The sequence below is a fragment of the Diabrotica virgifera genome, chromosome 6, assembly GCF_917563875.1.
Source record: "Diabrotica virgifera virgifera chromosome 6, PGI_DIABVI_V3a".
Lineage (NCBI taxonomy): Eukaryota > Metazoa > Arthropoda > Insecta > Coleoptera > Chrysomelidae > Diabrotica > Diabrotica virgifera.
Window position 1 is genome coordinate 172,211,087 of NC_065448.1, and position 14,382 is coordinate 172,225,468.

A 14,382-nucleotide genomic window follows, 5' to 3' on the forward strand; every position below is an offset into this window, starting at 1 on the left:
GTAAACTATATTACATTTTGTTACGTAGAACTTTTGTTCAATGCTAAGGGTTAACGTACCATATTACAAAGGTGCTGATATGAAGTGTTATTATTTCTTTTACCAGATTTTTGAATTTGTCAGCCTGACACAGTTATTCGATATTGTTAGTTTAATGGCTTCAACAATTTGGAGCAGTCGCATAGATTCCGCGCCAGACTTGGATCCCAGTCTAACGTTGCCGGTTGACAATTGCTCACTATCAAGCTCAGAAACCTGAGAGCAGCGATTGCTATTCGGATAGGCTAGCATCTCAAATGCTATGCAATCCGACTAGCAAACCGAGCAAAGCTAATGGTTTCTAAAAAGCTAATCTAAAAAAACTTTTAACCAATACTATTTTTCAGATACCTAATATTGTCATAAACACAACTTCAGTAAAAACTATTTTGTGAATAATTATACTATGTATATAGTGATGAGAGCTCTAATAACCGCAAAATAACGCAAAACATGGAAAACCTAATACATTGTGAAGTAAAGAGAGATGAAACCAATAGAGGGGAAAATTATCGATATAAACGTATAAACTAACATTACATTACATAGTTTCCCACCTTTAGAGGTATCGGAGGAGTACGAAAACTGTCACTGTGACTGAAGAATTTTATAAAATACTCCTGTCACAGACTTCTAAATGTGGGAAAAGTACTAAGCCTAATACCAAAAAGAAGAAAATTTTTAACTAACAATTTCGAGTATCGGAACACTGTGTCAGTAGTACGGGATCCGAATATAGGTCGACTTACACCCATCTGCTTTCCGGATGAAACATTTTATTTATTAAATTTCATTAATAGACAAATATTTCTAGCATGGGTTGCCTATCACAATCGCGTCATAGCTATCCAAGGGGAGGCATAGGGGTTGAGATCAATATTTTAAGCACATTTTTTTGAAAGTATGGTAAAATTATTTTAATTTTAAATTAAATAGGCATATTCAGTAAAATTCATAGATTATTCAAGAAAAAAGTTCTAGGAAAAATATTGAAAAATAAGCCAACAGTGGTAAATTTTTAAAAGACGCCTCAAAATATTATGAATTTTGGTGGATATCAGAACTTATCATTTGATCATGGTAAACAAAAAGTTCAAAACGATTTTATTAGCTTATGAGCTTATCGAGGTAACGCTGTTGAGGTTTTTTAGTTTTACCGAATTTTGACTTTTTGATATCACTCAGAAGTCAAAACAATGAATACTTTTGCAGAAAAGGTCGAAAATCAACATTTTTATTATTGTTAAACAAAAAATAAGCATAAAACAAAAAATATCTCAAACATGTTACCTTTAGAAAATATACAGGGTGCGCCAAACCTCTGGTCTTCTTTGATTACGGCTAAACTATGCGATATACAAAAAAATGTTTATAACAAAACTAATGTGTATCAAAGAGGTCTATAATTTAAAATTATTTTCAATTATACAGGGTGAGTCAGAACGACGGTATGAACCAAAGTTTTATTTTTTTAAATGGAACACCCTGTATTTTAAATGATTTTTGAATATATTATTTAAAAATATGAAAAATTTGTATAAGGTCTTATAGGCCTAAAGTTAATAATTTTCGAAATATTTACATTTTTATTGAGAAAAATGGTAATATTAATTTATAGGGTTGTGGATTATGTTTCCAAGGAAATAAAAATTTAGGTGATAGGTCAAAGTTTTTAAAATATAGTGTTATTTTTAAATAATTTAATATTTTTTACTTTTAGCCATAAAATATACAGTGTGATCACTATTTGCAAATACAAAATTTTCTCATTTTTTTTAAATGGGACACCCTGTATATTTGTTTTGCGTTTTGTAGTAAATATTACAACCTTTCTTTTGGTATAAGGTTGTATGTACCTAGCATGTTTCGTTTTGTAGATATTTTAAAAAAACTATAGATTTTAAGTTTTTGCGGATTTTTAATTTAAAAATTTTTTTGCAAAAAACAATAATTATAGTCTGGTTTTAGAAACATACACTAAAATATAAAATATGAAATTAAAAACGTAATTAAAGATTAAAATAAATCGTATGCTAGTACGAATTGAATTTAATAACTTTAAATTATTTTACAAAAAATATTTTACCATATTAATGAATACATAAATTAGTTACTAAATTAAATAAACAACCAAAATTTAAATCAATCGTAGTAATTCTTCTACCGCAGCAACTTTCCTGTACCAAATTATTTGTTAGTTATATTGTATTTACGAGTAAGATCAGTTAATAACTTTTTAATTTACCTACATCTTGAGAACGTATAAAGTATGCTTTGAAACAAATGAACGTTATGGAAGTATATTAAGAAGTAAATAGTATCTATGTACCTACTCGTGTCACAAAAGCTGGTAATAATTTCTAATGGTTTCGCCCAAAACAAATGTCATATCCAAAAATTGTTCGGTTAAAAAATTAAAATTTAAAATATAAAAAATTGTTACAAAAATTTCAACTACAAAAGTATTACCAGCTTTTGTGACACCAGTAAATACTATTTAAAATAATAAATAATTTGGCTGATACATTTAACATTCATTTGTTTCAAAGCATACTTTATAATAATTTTTATATTCTCAAGTAAATTTAAAAGGTAAATTAAAAGTTTAACTAAATACAATTTAACTAACAATTAATTTGGTACAGGAAAGTTGCTGTAGTAGAAAAATTACTACGGTTGATTTAAAATTTGGTTGTTTATTTAATTTAGTAACTAATTTATGCATTCATTAATATGGTAAAATATTTTTTGTAAAATAATTTAAAGTTATTAAATTCAATTGAATTATAGTAGCATACGATTTATTTTAATCTTTAATTACGTTTTTATTTTCATATTTTATATTTTAGTGTATATTTCTAAAACCAGATTATAATTATTTCTTTTGCAAAAAAATTTTTAAACAAAAAATCAGCAAAAACGTAAAATCTATAGTTTTTTTTAAAATATCTACAAAACGAAGCATGCTAGGTACATACAACCTTATACCAAAAGATAGGTTGTAATATTTACTACAAAACGCAAAACTAATATACAGGGTGTCCTATTTAAAAAAAAATGAGAAAATTTTGTATTTGCAAATAGTGATCACACTATATATTTTATGGCTAGAAGTAAAAAATATTAAATTATTTAAAAATAACACTATATTTTAAAAACTTTGACCTATCACCTAAATTTTTATTTCCTTTGAAACATAATCCACAACCCTATAAATATTACCATTTTTCTCAATAAAAATGTAAATATTTCGAAAATAATTAACTTTAGGCCTATAAGACCTTATACAAATTTTTCACATTTTTGAATAATATATTCAAAAATCATTTAATATACAGGGTGTTCCATTTAAAAAAATACAACTTTGGTTCATACCGTCGTTCTGACTCACCCTGTATAATTGAAAATAATTTTAAATTATAGCCCTCTTTGATACACATTAGTTTTGTTATAAACATTTTTTTGTATATCTCATAGTTTAGCCGTAATCAAAGAAGACCAGAGGTTTGGCGCACCCTGTACATATATAAAATTCCAGGTGGGTTGGCTAAGTAGTTTTTGAGTTACAATTTCTACAGCCTTTAAAAAAAAATGTGTGTGTACTTTGTACGCACGTAAGAAGTTATACTTCTATTATATGATTTCAACGAAATACATATACTTAAAAGTTTATTTGTATTTTATTTAATTAATAAAATAATTTTGATATTACCACTTTCAAATTTTTTTTATTAAAACAACACCAAAAATTAAAAAAAAAAGGATAACAATCGCGTCAGGATTTGAACCCAGGACCTACACGTTATGCAGTCGAATGCTCTACCAATAACCCATTAGGGTTTTGTTTTTACGGCTTCTGGGTCGTAATTACAAACGACGGTGACAAATAGATCAATTGAAGTATTAAATCTAAAAATGTTTAAAATACTCATTATCTTACTCCCAAGGAAGACAAATCCAAAGACACAAAAATTATAATAAATATATTTACTAAAAACACTAATATATTATTTTCAAACCTTAGTTGAGCTGATACATACATAAATTGGATGATTTAGCAACTAACAACATACTGTCGGAGTGCGCATGCGCCAGTTAGCCTCGTGTCTAAAGAAGTATAACTTCAAAAAGCAGTTTAGAGAAAAACGCGTTTAAAGTATTGTCAACTTTTATTTTCAATTTCTTTTTGTCTGTCAAGTCGTAAAGTGATGCACACCGGAATATGTTTTTGAGTCGCGGAATAATTTACAAAAAAAAATAATATCAGCTGTTGACCGTTTCCCACTACGCTCAAGCGCGTTGGCGCGAAATTGCTGCAAAGCGAGTCGAAGGTAGGAAACTAGGCACTAGGGAGATAGTGTTGAATATCCTTACCTTTGACTCGCTTTGCAGCAGGTTCGCGCCAGCACACTTGAACGTAATGAACAACGGTCAACAGCTGTTATCATTTTCTTTTGTAAATTACTCCGCGATTCAAAATCATATTCCGGCATGCATCACGTTACGGACTTGCAGACAAAAAAGAAATTGAGAAATTGAAAATAAAAGTTGACAATACTTTAAATGCGTTTTCCTCAAAGTAAACATTGTAACTCAAAAACTACTTGACCGACCCACTGTTGGAATTTTTTATATATTTTCTTTAGACATTCCTTGAGGTAACGTTGTCGAGATATTTTTTATTTTATTCTTATTATTTGTTTAACAATAATAAATATGTTGATATTTACCTTTTTGCAAAAAAAAATCGTTGTTTTGACTTCTGAGTGATATCAAAAATCAAAAGTCAATAAATTAAAAAACTCGACAACGTTACCTCGAAAAACTCATAAGCTAATAAAATATTTTTGAATTTTTTGTTTACCATGATGAGTTCTGATGTCCACCGCAAAATTCATTAAATTTTGAGGTGTCTTTTAAAAATTTGCCACCGTTTGTTTATTTTTCAATATGTTTTCTTGAATAATCCATGCATTGTACTGAATATGCCTATTTAATTTAAAATTAAAAAAATTCTACCATACTTTAAAAATGTGCTTGAGATATTGATTTCATCAATATCTCAAGCACATTATTTCATCATAGCTATCCCTTAAGGATAGCTATGACACGATTTTCATAGACAACCCATGCTAGAAAAATTTGTCTATGTATGAAATTTAGTAAAAAAATGTATCATCCGGAAATCAGATGGGTGCAGATCGACCTATATTCGGATATTAGACTACATTCTGGCAAGTTCAGAAATATGTGGTCAAAGAAATAAAAATACTTTATGTCGGCATCTTGGTTTGAGTGGAATTATGTGACATATTCTACTTATAAAGCAAGGCAAAGGAACATAATCGTCATCATGGTGTTGCTATTATAATAGACGAATCTATAAATATATGCTGCTCTAGATGTGAAAGATGTGCCTGTTGGTCATCACTTTAATGTTAATTTAATACAAGCATACGCACCAATATCGGATAAAAGAATTTAAATATGTTTCCAAAAGGGGAAGCCACATACAATTATTTTAGGACGTTGTAAGTCAGTGGCGTGCGGTGACATTTTCGGAAGAGGAAGGGATTCAATAAGGGTTTAACAAATATTTTCTTACGAGAGTCGAGATCAAAATATATACCTACTTAATAGGTGTATACCTAATGTATTGCCTGTTAACTTATATCGACTAAAAACAAGAACTACAAAAAATTAGGTATAGTGTTTAACCCAGTCTGAGAGACATGCACACGCCTTGAGAATGAGATTCGGGTGATACAAATTCATTGAGGCAAGGAGGATTTACTCTTATAAGCGGGCGTCACTCCATCCCGCCCCAATGCTTCATAATATCCACTTCCCCTCCGATAGCACTCTGATGCGCTATATGGGCTCTCTATCAGCAAAGTGCTTATTATGTGGGAGTCCTGGATACAAGGACTCACAAACGAAATCCTACCCCGATCAATGCAGGTTAGTGACTCTAGTGACTTAGTATATCGTATATCTAGTGACTTATCATCGATCTGTACTGCTTGCTAAGGGTCGAGTCCCTGCTCCAGGCTTGGTTTCTTTAAACATAAAAAGAAGAGTTCTATTCAAAATTATTTTTATATTCCGATTTCGAATCACCTTCCATAACACACAACTTTCAACAATATGACACTTATTTACTTATACTTGAGTCCTATTCTCTTATCAACCAATGCAAATTTTTTGTCGATAACATCGTCGTAAAATTTTGGATTTTCTGATAATTGTTTAATAAATGCACTCTTTTTCAATGGAGAATAGGGCTAACTTGGAAAGTCTGTCTTCACTTGTAAAATTTATTGTAAAACTTTTGATGCGTTTTAATACTGAAAAACTTCGTTCAACTGATGCACTTGTAGCTGGGATACTTAGTACCTACTACTTAATTCACACAACTTGCCCACTTCACACAGAGACTGATTTAAACCAGTAGTATTCAAAAAATTCAACCGATTCCTAAGTATTTCTTTATCACTAATTTCAGGTGTTTTATAAATGACATTTAACTGAGAATGCAAAGCTAGGTTATCAAAAAAAATCATAATTTAATCCTACTGAATTAAATAGGTACATACCTCTGTGGGAGATTTTAATGAATTATTATTAGACATATTAAAATTACATAATTCTACATATTTTATTTCTTTAAAATTTTCAAAGTGATAACTCATTTTATTTGTTGTAGAATATTATCAAAAATTTCGATGTATAATCGTCGATAGGTCTCTCTTTCGCCGATAATATCAATCATCATTATTTTTCTTTTAGGTTCAAAGCCCATATTTTCAGCTTTATCCCAAATATTTTTAAACAGCTCATTTTTTTAATCATCATAAGTCATCAAATTGTCTTATACAAAATGCAATGTCACTTGACTTCGTCTGTAAAATGTCGTAGGTACTATAAAATATCAGTAAAAGGAAAAATCTCAAAATGTCAAATAAAATATTAGTAAAAATATTAAGCAAAAAATTTAAATCGAGCCATTTGTACCTAAATATCTACCCCTTATAGCAGCAGTAACCGACCCCGCATCTCGTTTTCGGAATCGGTCGAACGAGCGCTTCCAGGCGTATTAAATTCGCGTGAAAGGAACATGACTAGCGGGTGAGGTTGTTAAACTCTGACCAATTTTTTAACCGGACAAATTCATGACAAGCAGCGATTTTTAGATGCGCTTCCGTCAGGACCGGACTGAATCGTTGAATTGTGTGCTTATTTGAGACCGTTCGTATGCGATCAATTTTTAATAATGTTTCAATGCCTATTAGTTACATAATAGATTACTTAGATTAGGGAAACATTGTTGTTAATTAAATACTAATTAATAATATATGTATTTTCTTATATGGAAGTATAGGGAAGCGGTGCTTCCCCCGCTTCCATGGACCGCACGCCTCTGTTGTTAGTATTATTATAAGAATGTTAAGTAGGTAGTATTATTACAGAATGTTATTAGACGACATTTTTTTCTCATGTTAGTACATTTTAAACATTAATATCGCCGGTACAGAAGAAGAATGACGTAACTACAAAAAGTAAAATTCTTCAGGAGTGCAAAAACGATTTTTAAACATAAAATAGGGATTAAATGAAGAGTAATCGTCTAGGAGCATCGGTATGGCGTTTGTTGTTACAACTATGTTCTTACAACTTTTATTACTATCCCTATTGGTTCGAATTTCATTATCTTAAAATTTCATAAAATTGTCATTGTTCATAAAATTTTTAAATATTTAAATAGTGACTAAATGAAGTGTAATCGTCCAGGAACATAGGCATCGCGTTTATTCTTACAATGATAGCTTTTGTTCCATTCCTATCTCTTCGAATTTTATTGTGTTAATTTAATATCCCATTTTCAAACCTCTCTCTACAGTTACGGCATTGTTTCTCTTAAAATTTTTCTGTACGAAAAAATGATTTTTATATGTTTAGTATGGCATTTATTCTTACAACGGTGGCTTTTATTTTCATCCCTAATAGTTCGAATTTCATTATCTTAACTTAATCCCCTAATTTTCAACCCTATCTACAGTTTCGCCAACTACCCTGTAGTGGCTCAGAAAATAGTTATAGTTCTGTGGTTATTGTATGATCTGTACACAATATTTTAGAGGTTAATTACGCAATAAACAGGAATTGACAAAATTTGCAGTGATGTCATTATTTTCCCGGGCCGGCGATATGTCTCAGAACGGGTAGACATTTACAAGTTTAAAATTAAAATTTAAAAATTGACAATTATTGCCAGGTTAAAATTATAAAAGAAGATGTTTTATACAGGGTGTAACAAAAATACAGATCATAAATTAAATCACATATTCTGGGACCAAAAATAGATCAAATGAACTTAACTTACCTTAGTACTAATATGCACATAAAAAAAGTTACAGCCCTTTTAAGTTACAAAATGAAAATCGATTTTTTCGAATATATCGAAAACTATTAGAGATTTTTTAACGAAAATGGACATGTGGCATTCTTATGGCAGGAACATCTTAAAGAAAAATTATAGTGAAATTTGTCCACCCCATAAAAATTTTATGGGGGTTTTGTTCCCTTAAACCCTCCCAAACTTTTGTGTACATTCCAATTAAATTATTATTGTGGTACCATTAGTTACATTCAATTTTTTTAAAACTTTTTTGGCTCTTATTATTTTTTCGATCAGGCAGTTTTTATCGAGTTGCGGCTTCTTTTTTAATATGTTTACATAAAATTTTTATGTGGGTTTTGTTCCTTTAAACCCCCCAAATGCTTGTGTACGTTCCAACTAAACTATTACTGCGATACCATTAGTTAAACACAGTGTTTTTAAAACTTTTTTGCCTCTTTGTATTTTTCTGATAAGGCACCTTTTATCGAGATATGGCTTCTTTTTTAATATGGTTCAAAATATACCTAAAAATGTAAATCATAAATAAATTTTTATATTATTACCAATAGTCGGAGAGATAGAAGCGGATTTTGTGCGTGATAAGTAATATGGAAAAACTATACGGGGATATGTTGAATTAGTTGTGTACATGACTTTCACCAACGGCCGGAAACCAGAGTTGGGGCCGAGGGTAGTTATAAGGGGTCAAAGTAGCGGATTTTATTATTTTTTTTATGACGCTCATGATCGAGATAGTGCACCAAAATTTGGAAATAAGTAGGTCATGACGTAACTAGGTAAAATCTCTAGGGACGGAACGCTGCGTGGCCCACAAAGGGGGGGTAGGGGTGAACATAAAGACTATAAAGGGGTATTTGCGACGTTCGTGACTGAGATAGTGGACCAAAATTTGGGAATAAGTAGATAATGACATTACTAAGTAAAATCCCCAGAGCCGGAAACCAGAGTTGGTGATGAGGGTAGTTATAAGGGGTCAAATTCGCCGTTTTTATTATTTTTTTTTGTGACGCTCATGATCGAGGGAGTGCACCAAAATTTGGGAATAAGTAGGTCATGACGTAGCTAAGCAAAATCTCCAGGGGTGGCACTCTGCGTGGCCGACAAAGGGGTGGGGCAGGGGTGAATACAAATAATATAAGGGGTTTTTTGCGACGTTCGTGATTGACAGAGTGCACCAAAATTTGGGAATAAGTAGACCATGACATAACTAAGTAAAATCCTCAGAGCCGGAAACCAGAGTTGGGCATGAAGGTAGTTATAAGGGGTCAAAATCGCCGTTTTTATTATTTTTTTGTGACGCTCATAATCGAGATAGTGCACCAAAATTTGGGAATAAGTAGGTCATGAGGTAACTAAGTACAATCTCCAGGGGGTAGAACGCTGCTTGGGCGATAAAGCGGTCGGGGTAGGTGTGAATATAAAAAATATAAGGGGTTTTTTGCGACGTGCTAGATTGAGATAGTGCACCAAAATTTGGGAATAGGTATACCATGACTTGGCTAAGTAAAATCCCCAGAGCCAGAAACCAGAGTTGGGGATGAGGATAGTTTTATGGGGTCAAAGTGGCAGTGTGTATTATTTTTTTTGTGACCCGGCACAACATTTGTCCCCAACGCAGCGTTCCGCCCCTGGAGATTTTACTTAGTAATGTCATGATCTACTTATTTCCAAATTTTGGTGCACTATCTCGATCACGAACGGCAAAAAAACCCCCATATATTTTTATACTCACCCCTGCCTACCAACCCTTTGTACCCCAAGCAGCGTTCCGCCCCTGAAGATTTTACTTAGTTACGTCATAACCTACTTACTCCCAAATTTTGGTGCACTATCTTCATCATGAGCGCCACAAAAAAATAATAACACCGCGATTTTACCCCTTATAACTACCCTCGTCCGCCACTCTGGTTTCCGCCTCTGCGGATATTAATCAGTTATGTCATGGTCTACTTATTTCCAAATTTTGGTGCACTATCTCAATCACGAACGTCGCAAAAAACCCCCATATATTTTTATACTCACCCCTGCCTACCACCCCTTTGTACCCCAAGCAGCGTTCCGCCCCTGAAGATTTTACTTAGTTACGTCATAACCTACTTACTCCCAAATTTTGATGCACTATCTCCATCATGAGCGCCACAAAAAAATAATAATAAAACCGCGACTTTTACCCCTTATAACTACCCTCGTCCGCCACTATGGTTTCCGCCTCTGGGGATATTAATTAGTTATGTCATGGTCTACTTATTTCCAAATTTTGGTGCACTATCTCAATCACGAACGTCGCAAAAAACCCCTTGCATTTTTTTATATTCACCCCTGCCCAACCCCTTTGTCGACCACGCAGCGTTGCACTCCTGGAGATTTTACTTAGTTAGGTCATGACCTACTTATTCACAAATTTTGGCGCGCTATCTCGATCATGAGCGTCACAAAAAAAATAATAAAAAACGGAACTTTGACCCCTTGCTTCCCCACTCTGGTTTCCGGCTCTGGGGATTTTAATTATTTATGTCATGGTCTACTTATACCTAAATTTTGGTGTACTATCTCAATCACGAACGTCGCAAAAAACCCGTTATATTTTTTATATTCATCCCTACCCCCACCCCTTTGTCGGCCACGCAGAGTTGAGCCCCTAGAGATTTTACTTATGTACGTCATGACCTACTTATTCCCAAATTTTGGTCCACTATCTCGATCATCAGCGTCATAAAAAAAATAATAAAATCCGCGACTTTGACCCCTTATAACTACCCTCGGCCCCAACTCTGGTTTCCGGCCGTTGGTGAAAGTCATGTACACAACTAATTCAACATATCCCCGTATAGTTTTTCCATATTACTTATCACGCACAAAATCCGCTCCCAGCTCTTAGACTACAAGTCTCCATAATCGTACTTAACCGTATACAAATATATGGTAGATTTGACAAATATCCAAATATCTCGATAAAAACTCGACTTTTCGAAAAAGTACTAAGAGGCAAAAAAGTTTTTAAAACATTGTGTTTAACTAATGGTACTACTATAATAATTCAATTGGAACGTACACAAAAGTTTGGGGGGGTTTAAAGGAACAAAACCCCCATTAAACTTTTATGGGGTGTCTAATATTCACTATAATTTTTTATTAAGATACTACTGCCATAAGAATGCCACATGTCCATTTTCGTTAAAAAATCTCTAATAGTTTTCGACATATTCGAAAAAATTGATTTTTATTTTGTAACTTCAAAGGGCTGTAACTTTTTTTATGTGCATATTAATACTAAGGTAAGTTAGGTTCAATCGAACTATTTTTGGATTTTTGGTTCCAGAATATGTGATTAAATTTATGACCTGTATTTTTGTTACACCCTGTATAATGATGTTTTACAAATTAAAATATTTAACAATTGAAAATTGTGAAAATGAATTCTAGTGATCTCACAAATAGGTAGGTAGTAGTAATATATAATTATTTACTTACTTGATATTGGTATATAGGCATATATTCTGTAACGAATTGCCTTATCGGAAAATTATAATTATCATTCATTATTATTTCAAAGCTTCGAAGTTGTCCATTAGTGTCGTTGGGATGATAAAATGAAATATTTAAATCATTTTTTGGCGTCCACATAGCTTCCAGATTATATACCACTGATGGTGCTAAAATCAAAACATTATTTACCCAGTTTTCTTTTAAAATGTACTGCCGAGCATAAAATCACGGTCACCCCGTAATTTGAATTTATTTTAGAAATTATTCTTCTTTTTAATTTTCGGTTGTAACATGGTTAACTAACGGATTGCTTAAAGAAAATAATGTTTTTGTCCTCCACAGATTATTGGAAGTAATGAAAATGAAAAATGTATTTGTTGATATACTAAATATTTAGAAAAAACAACTTGCAAATGACGAGGCATATTTTGGATCACATTTTGGATAGCATTCTGCGGAAGATTGTTCCATTCCGGCACCAATATTGTCGCTAAGCTCTCTTGAATTTCTGAAGGCCAGCACATGGCTTCGTAGACTTCTCTTTAGCTCATCCAAACATGTTCTATAAGGTTGATATCAGAATTGCGTGCAGGCCAAACAAATTGTGTGATTTGAAACTTGGCAAGATATTCAGTTAACTATCCGAGCAGTTTGGGACCGTAGATTAGGGATGGAAAAAACCTCCTGGCTTAAACCTAAAACCGGTTTTTTAACTTCGCAATAACCAGTTTAACCGGTTGTTTTTTTGTGCCGGTTATAACCGGTTTTTTCTTTTTAAAGTAAAAACCGGTTATTAAGTTTTTACGGTGATTAGGATTAGGTTAGGTATTATTTTGGATCCCAATCATAATTATTATTGTCAAGTAATTATTCCAAACAAAACCATAATTCAAATTTTATTTTATTTTATAAATACAGAAGCAAACTGAGTGCAATCTCACACCAGCCAGAAACAATTATTAAGTTTTATTATAATATTTCCTTCAAAAGGTATTTGTAATCATAATATTTACATAAGGCAGGCCGCACTTCAAAGAAACATGAAACGTAAATTACGTTTCATGAAAATAAAACACTGCTAAACAAATATACGTCCGGACATTTATGAAATTCTCCGAAAATGAAAATGTGTCATTAGCATGAATCACACTCGTTTCATTGGTAGGCGGACTGTGAGATTTGTTTAGCAGTGTTTTATTTTCATGAAACATGTTTCACGTTTCATGTTTCATGTTTTTCGTTTCATGTTTCTTTGGTGTGCGGCTTGCCTAAGAAGTGATCTGGTTAAATTAGACGCAAACATCATCTATTTTTCACACTTAACTCTTGACATTGAAAGTGGGTGAATGATTTTTTCACCAAAAATAATGCTCTGACTATGAATATCGAATTACTGATTAGGAATACGAATCTCTAAGAATTTCCCTACGTTTTCAAAACGATACACCCATACAGGAGGATGAAGTATTAAATGAGTTAAAATCTACCTATTCTACAAATATACAAACGTGTTAAAAGTATTAATACATGATAATTTTTTTTTTGATGGTAGTAAAAATAAAAGACAAATTGCATTATCCAATTTATTTTTAAGTAAAATATTTATGTTGATATTATTTTGTTTAAATCCCATTTCTTGTAACCTATTGGATTAAAAAAGCCGAAAACAGGTTTTTCTAAAAACGGTTTTTTGCCGGTTATAACCGCCAGGTTAAACCGCAAGCAAAAAAAAAAACGGTATAACCGAAAACCGGTGTTTTGTCAAAAACCGCCATCCCTACCGTAGATGCATGACAATTGTCATGCAGAAATGTTACATCATCTCAAAGAATGACGATAAACGGTAAGAAATGTTCTTCTAGAACCTGTGACAGGTTCCTTCCTATGTACAATTAATATCCCATTCTCCATAACTGCCTACTTCGTGCGAGCGTCAAACGATATTTGAGGCGCTCAGAGCAACAGTGACCTAAAACCCACAAATTAAGCATTTTTAGATTAATATATCAAGGGGTTTCAGGAACTTGTAAACATGATGACGGCCAACGTCTGAATACGGACACGGCCAACGTCTGAATACGGACACGGCACCTCAGGTCCGGCCCCAGCGGTGGGCGAACTGGGCGGCCGTCCAGAGCGGCAAATTCAGGGGCGGCAAATTTTAGAGGACAGGCGATTTTTGAAATTGCAGAAATAATAACATGTTTTTAATATCTTAAAAAACAATATTATGAACAAGAGCGGCAAGAATTCAACTGTAAAAACGAGAACTAAGTAACTGAAACAATAAAAATTGCAAGATTTATTCGACGGAAAATCGACAACACCGCCTTCTTCTTCATCGCATAAAAATAGTAGGAGCAGAACTAAACTAAATTCACTGAAATCCATTTAAAATTACCTTCTGAAAATGGATATAATAATCAGAAACGTAT

At 32.5% G+C, this 14,382-nt stretch overlaps 1 protein-coding gene across 2 annotated transcripts in view; it reads right to left on the reverse strand.

Annotated features, from left to right (window-relative positions):
- Positions 1-14,382, reverse strand: part of LOC114335080 (tyrosine-protein phosphatase 69D-like) — a 729,328-nt gene that overhangs the window by 161,133 nt on the left and 553,813 nt on the right. For both annotated transcript variants that reach the window (XM_050654333.1, XM_050654334.1), the window contains one exon: positions 11,933-12,114. In XM_050654333.1, the coding sequence (XP_050510290.1) occupies positions 11,933-12,114 (182 nt within the window). The remainder of the gene's footprint in view (positions 1-11,932; positions 12,115-14,382) is intronic.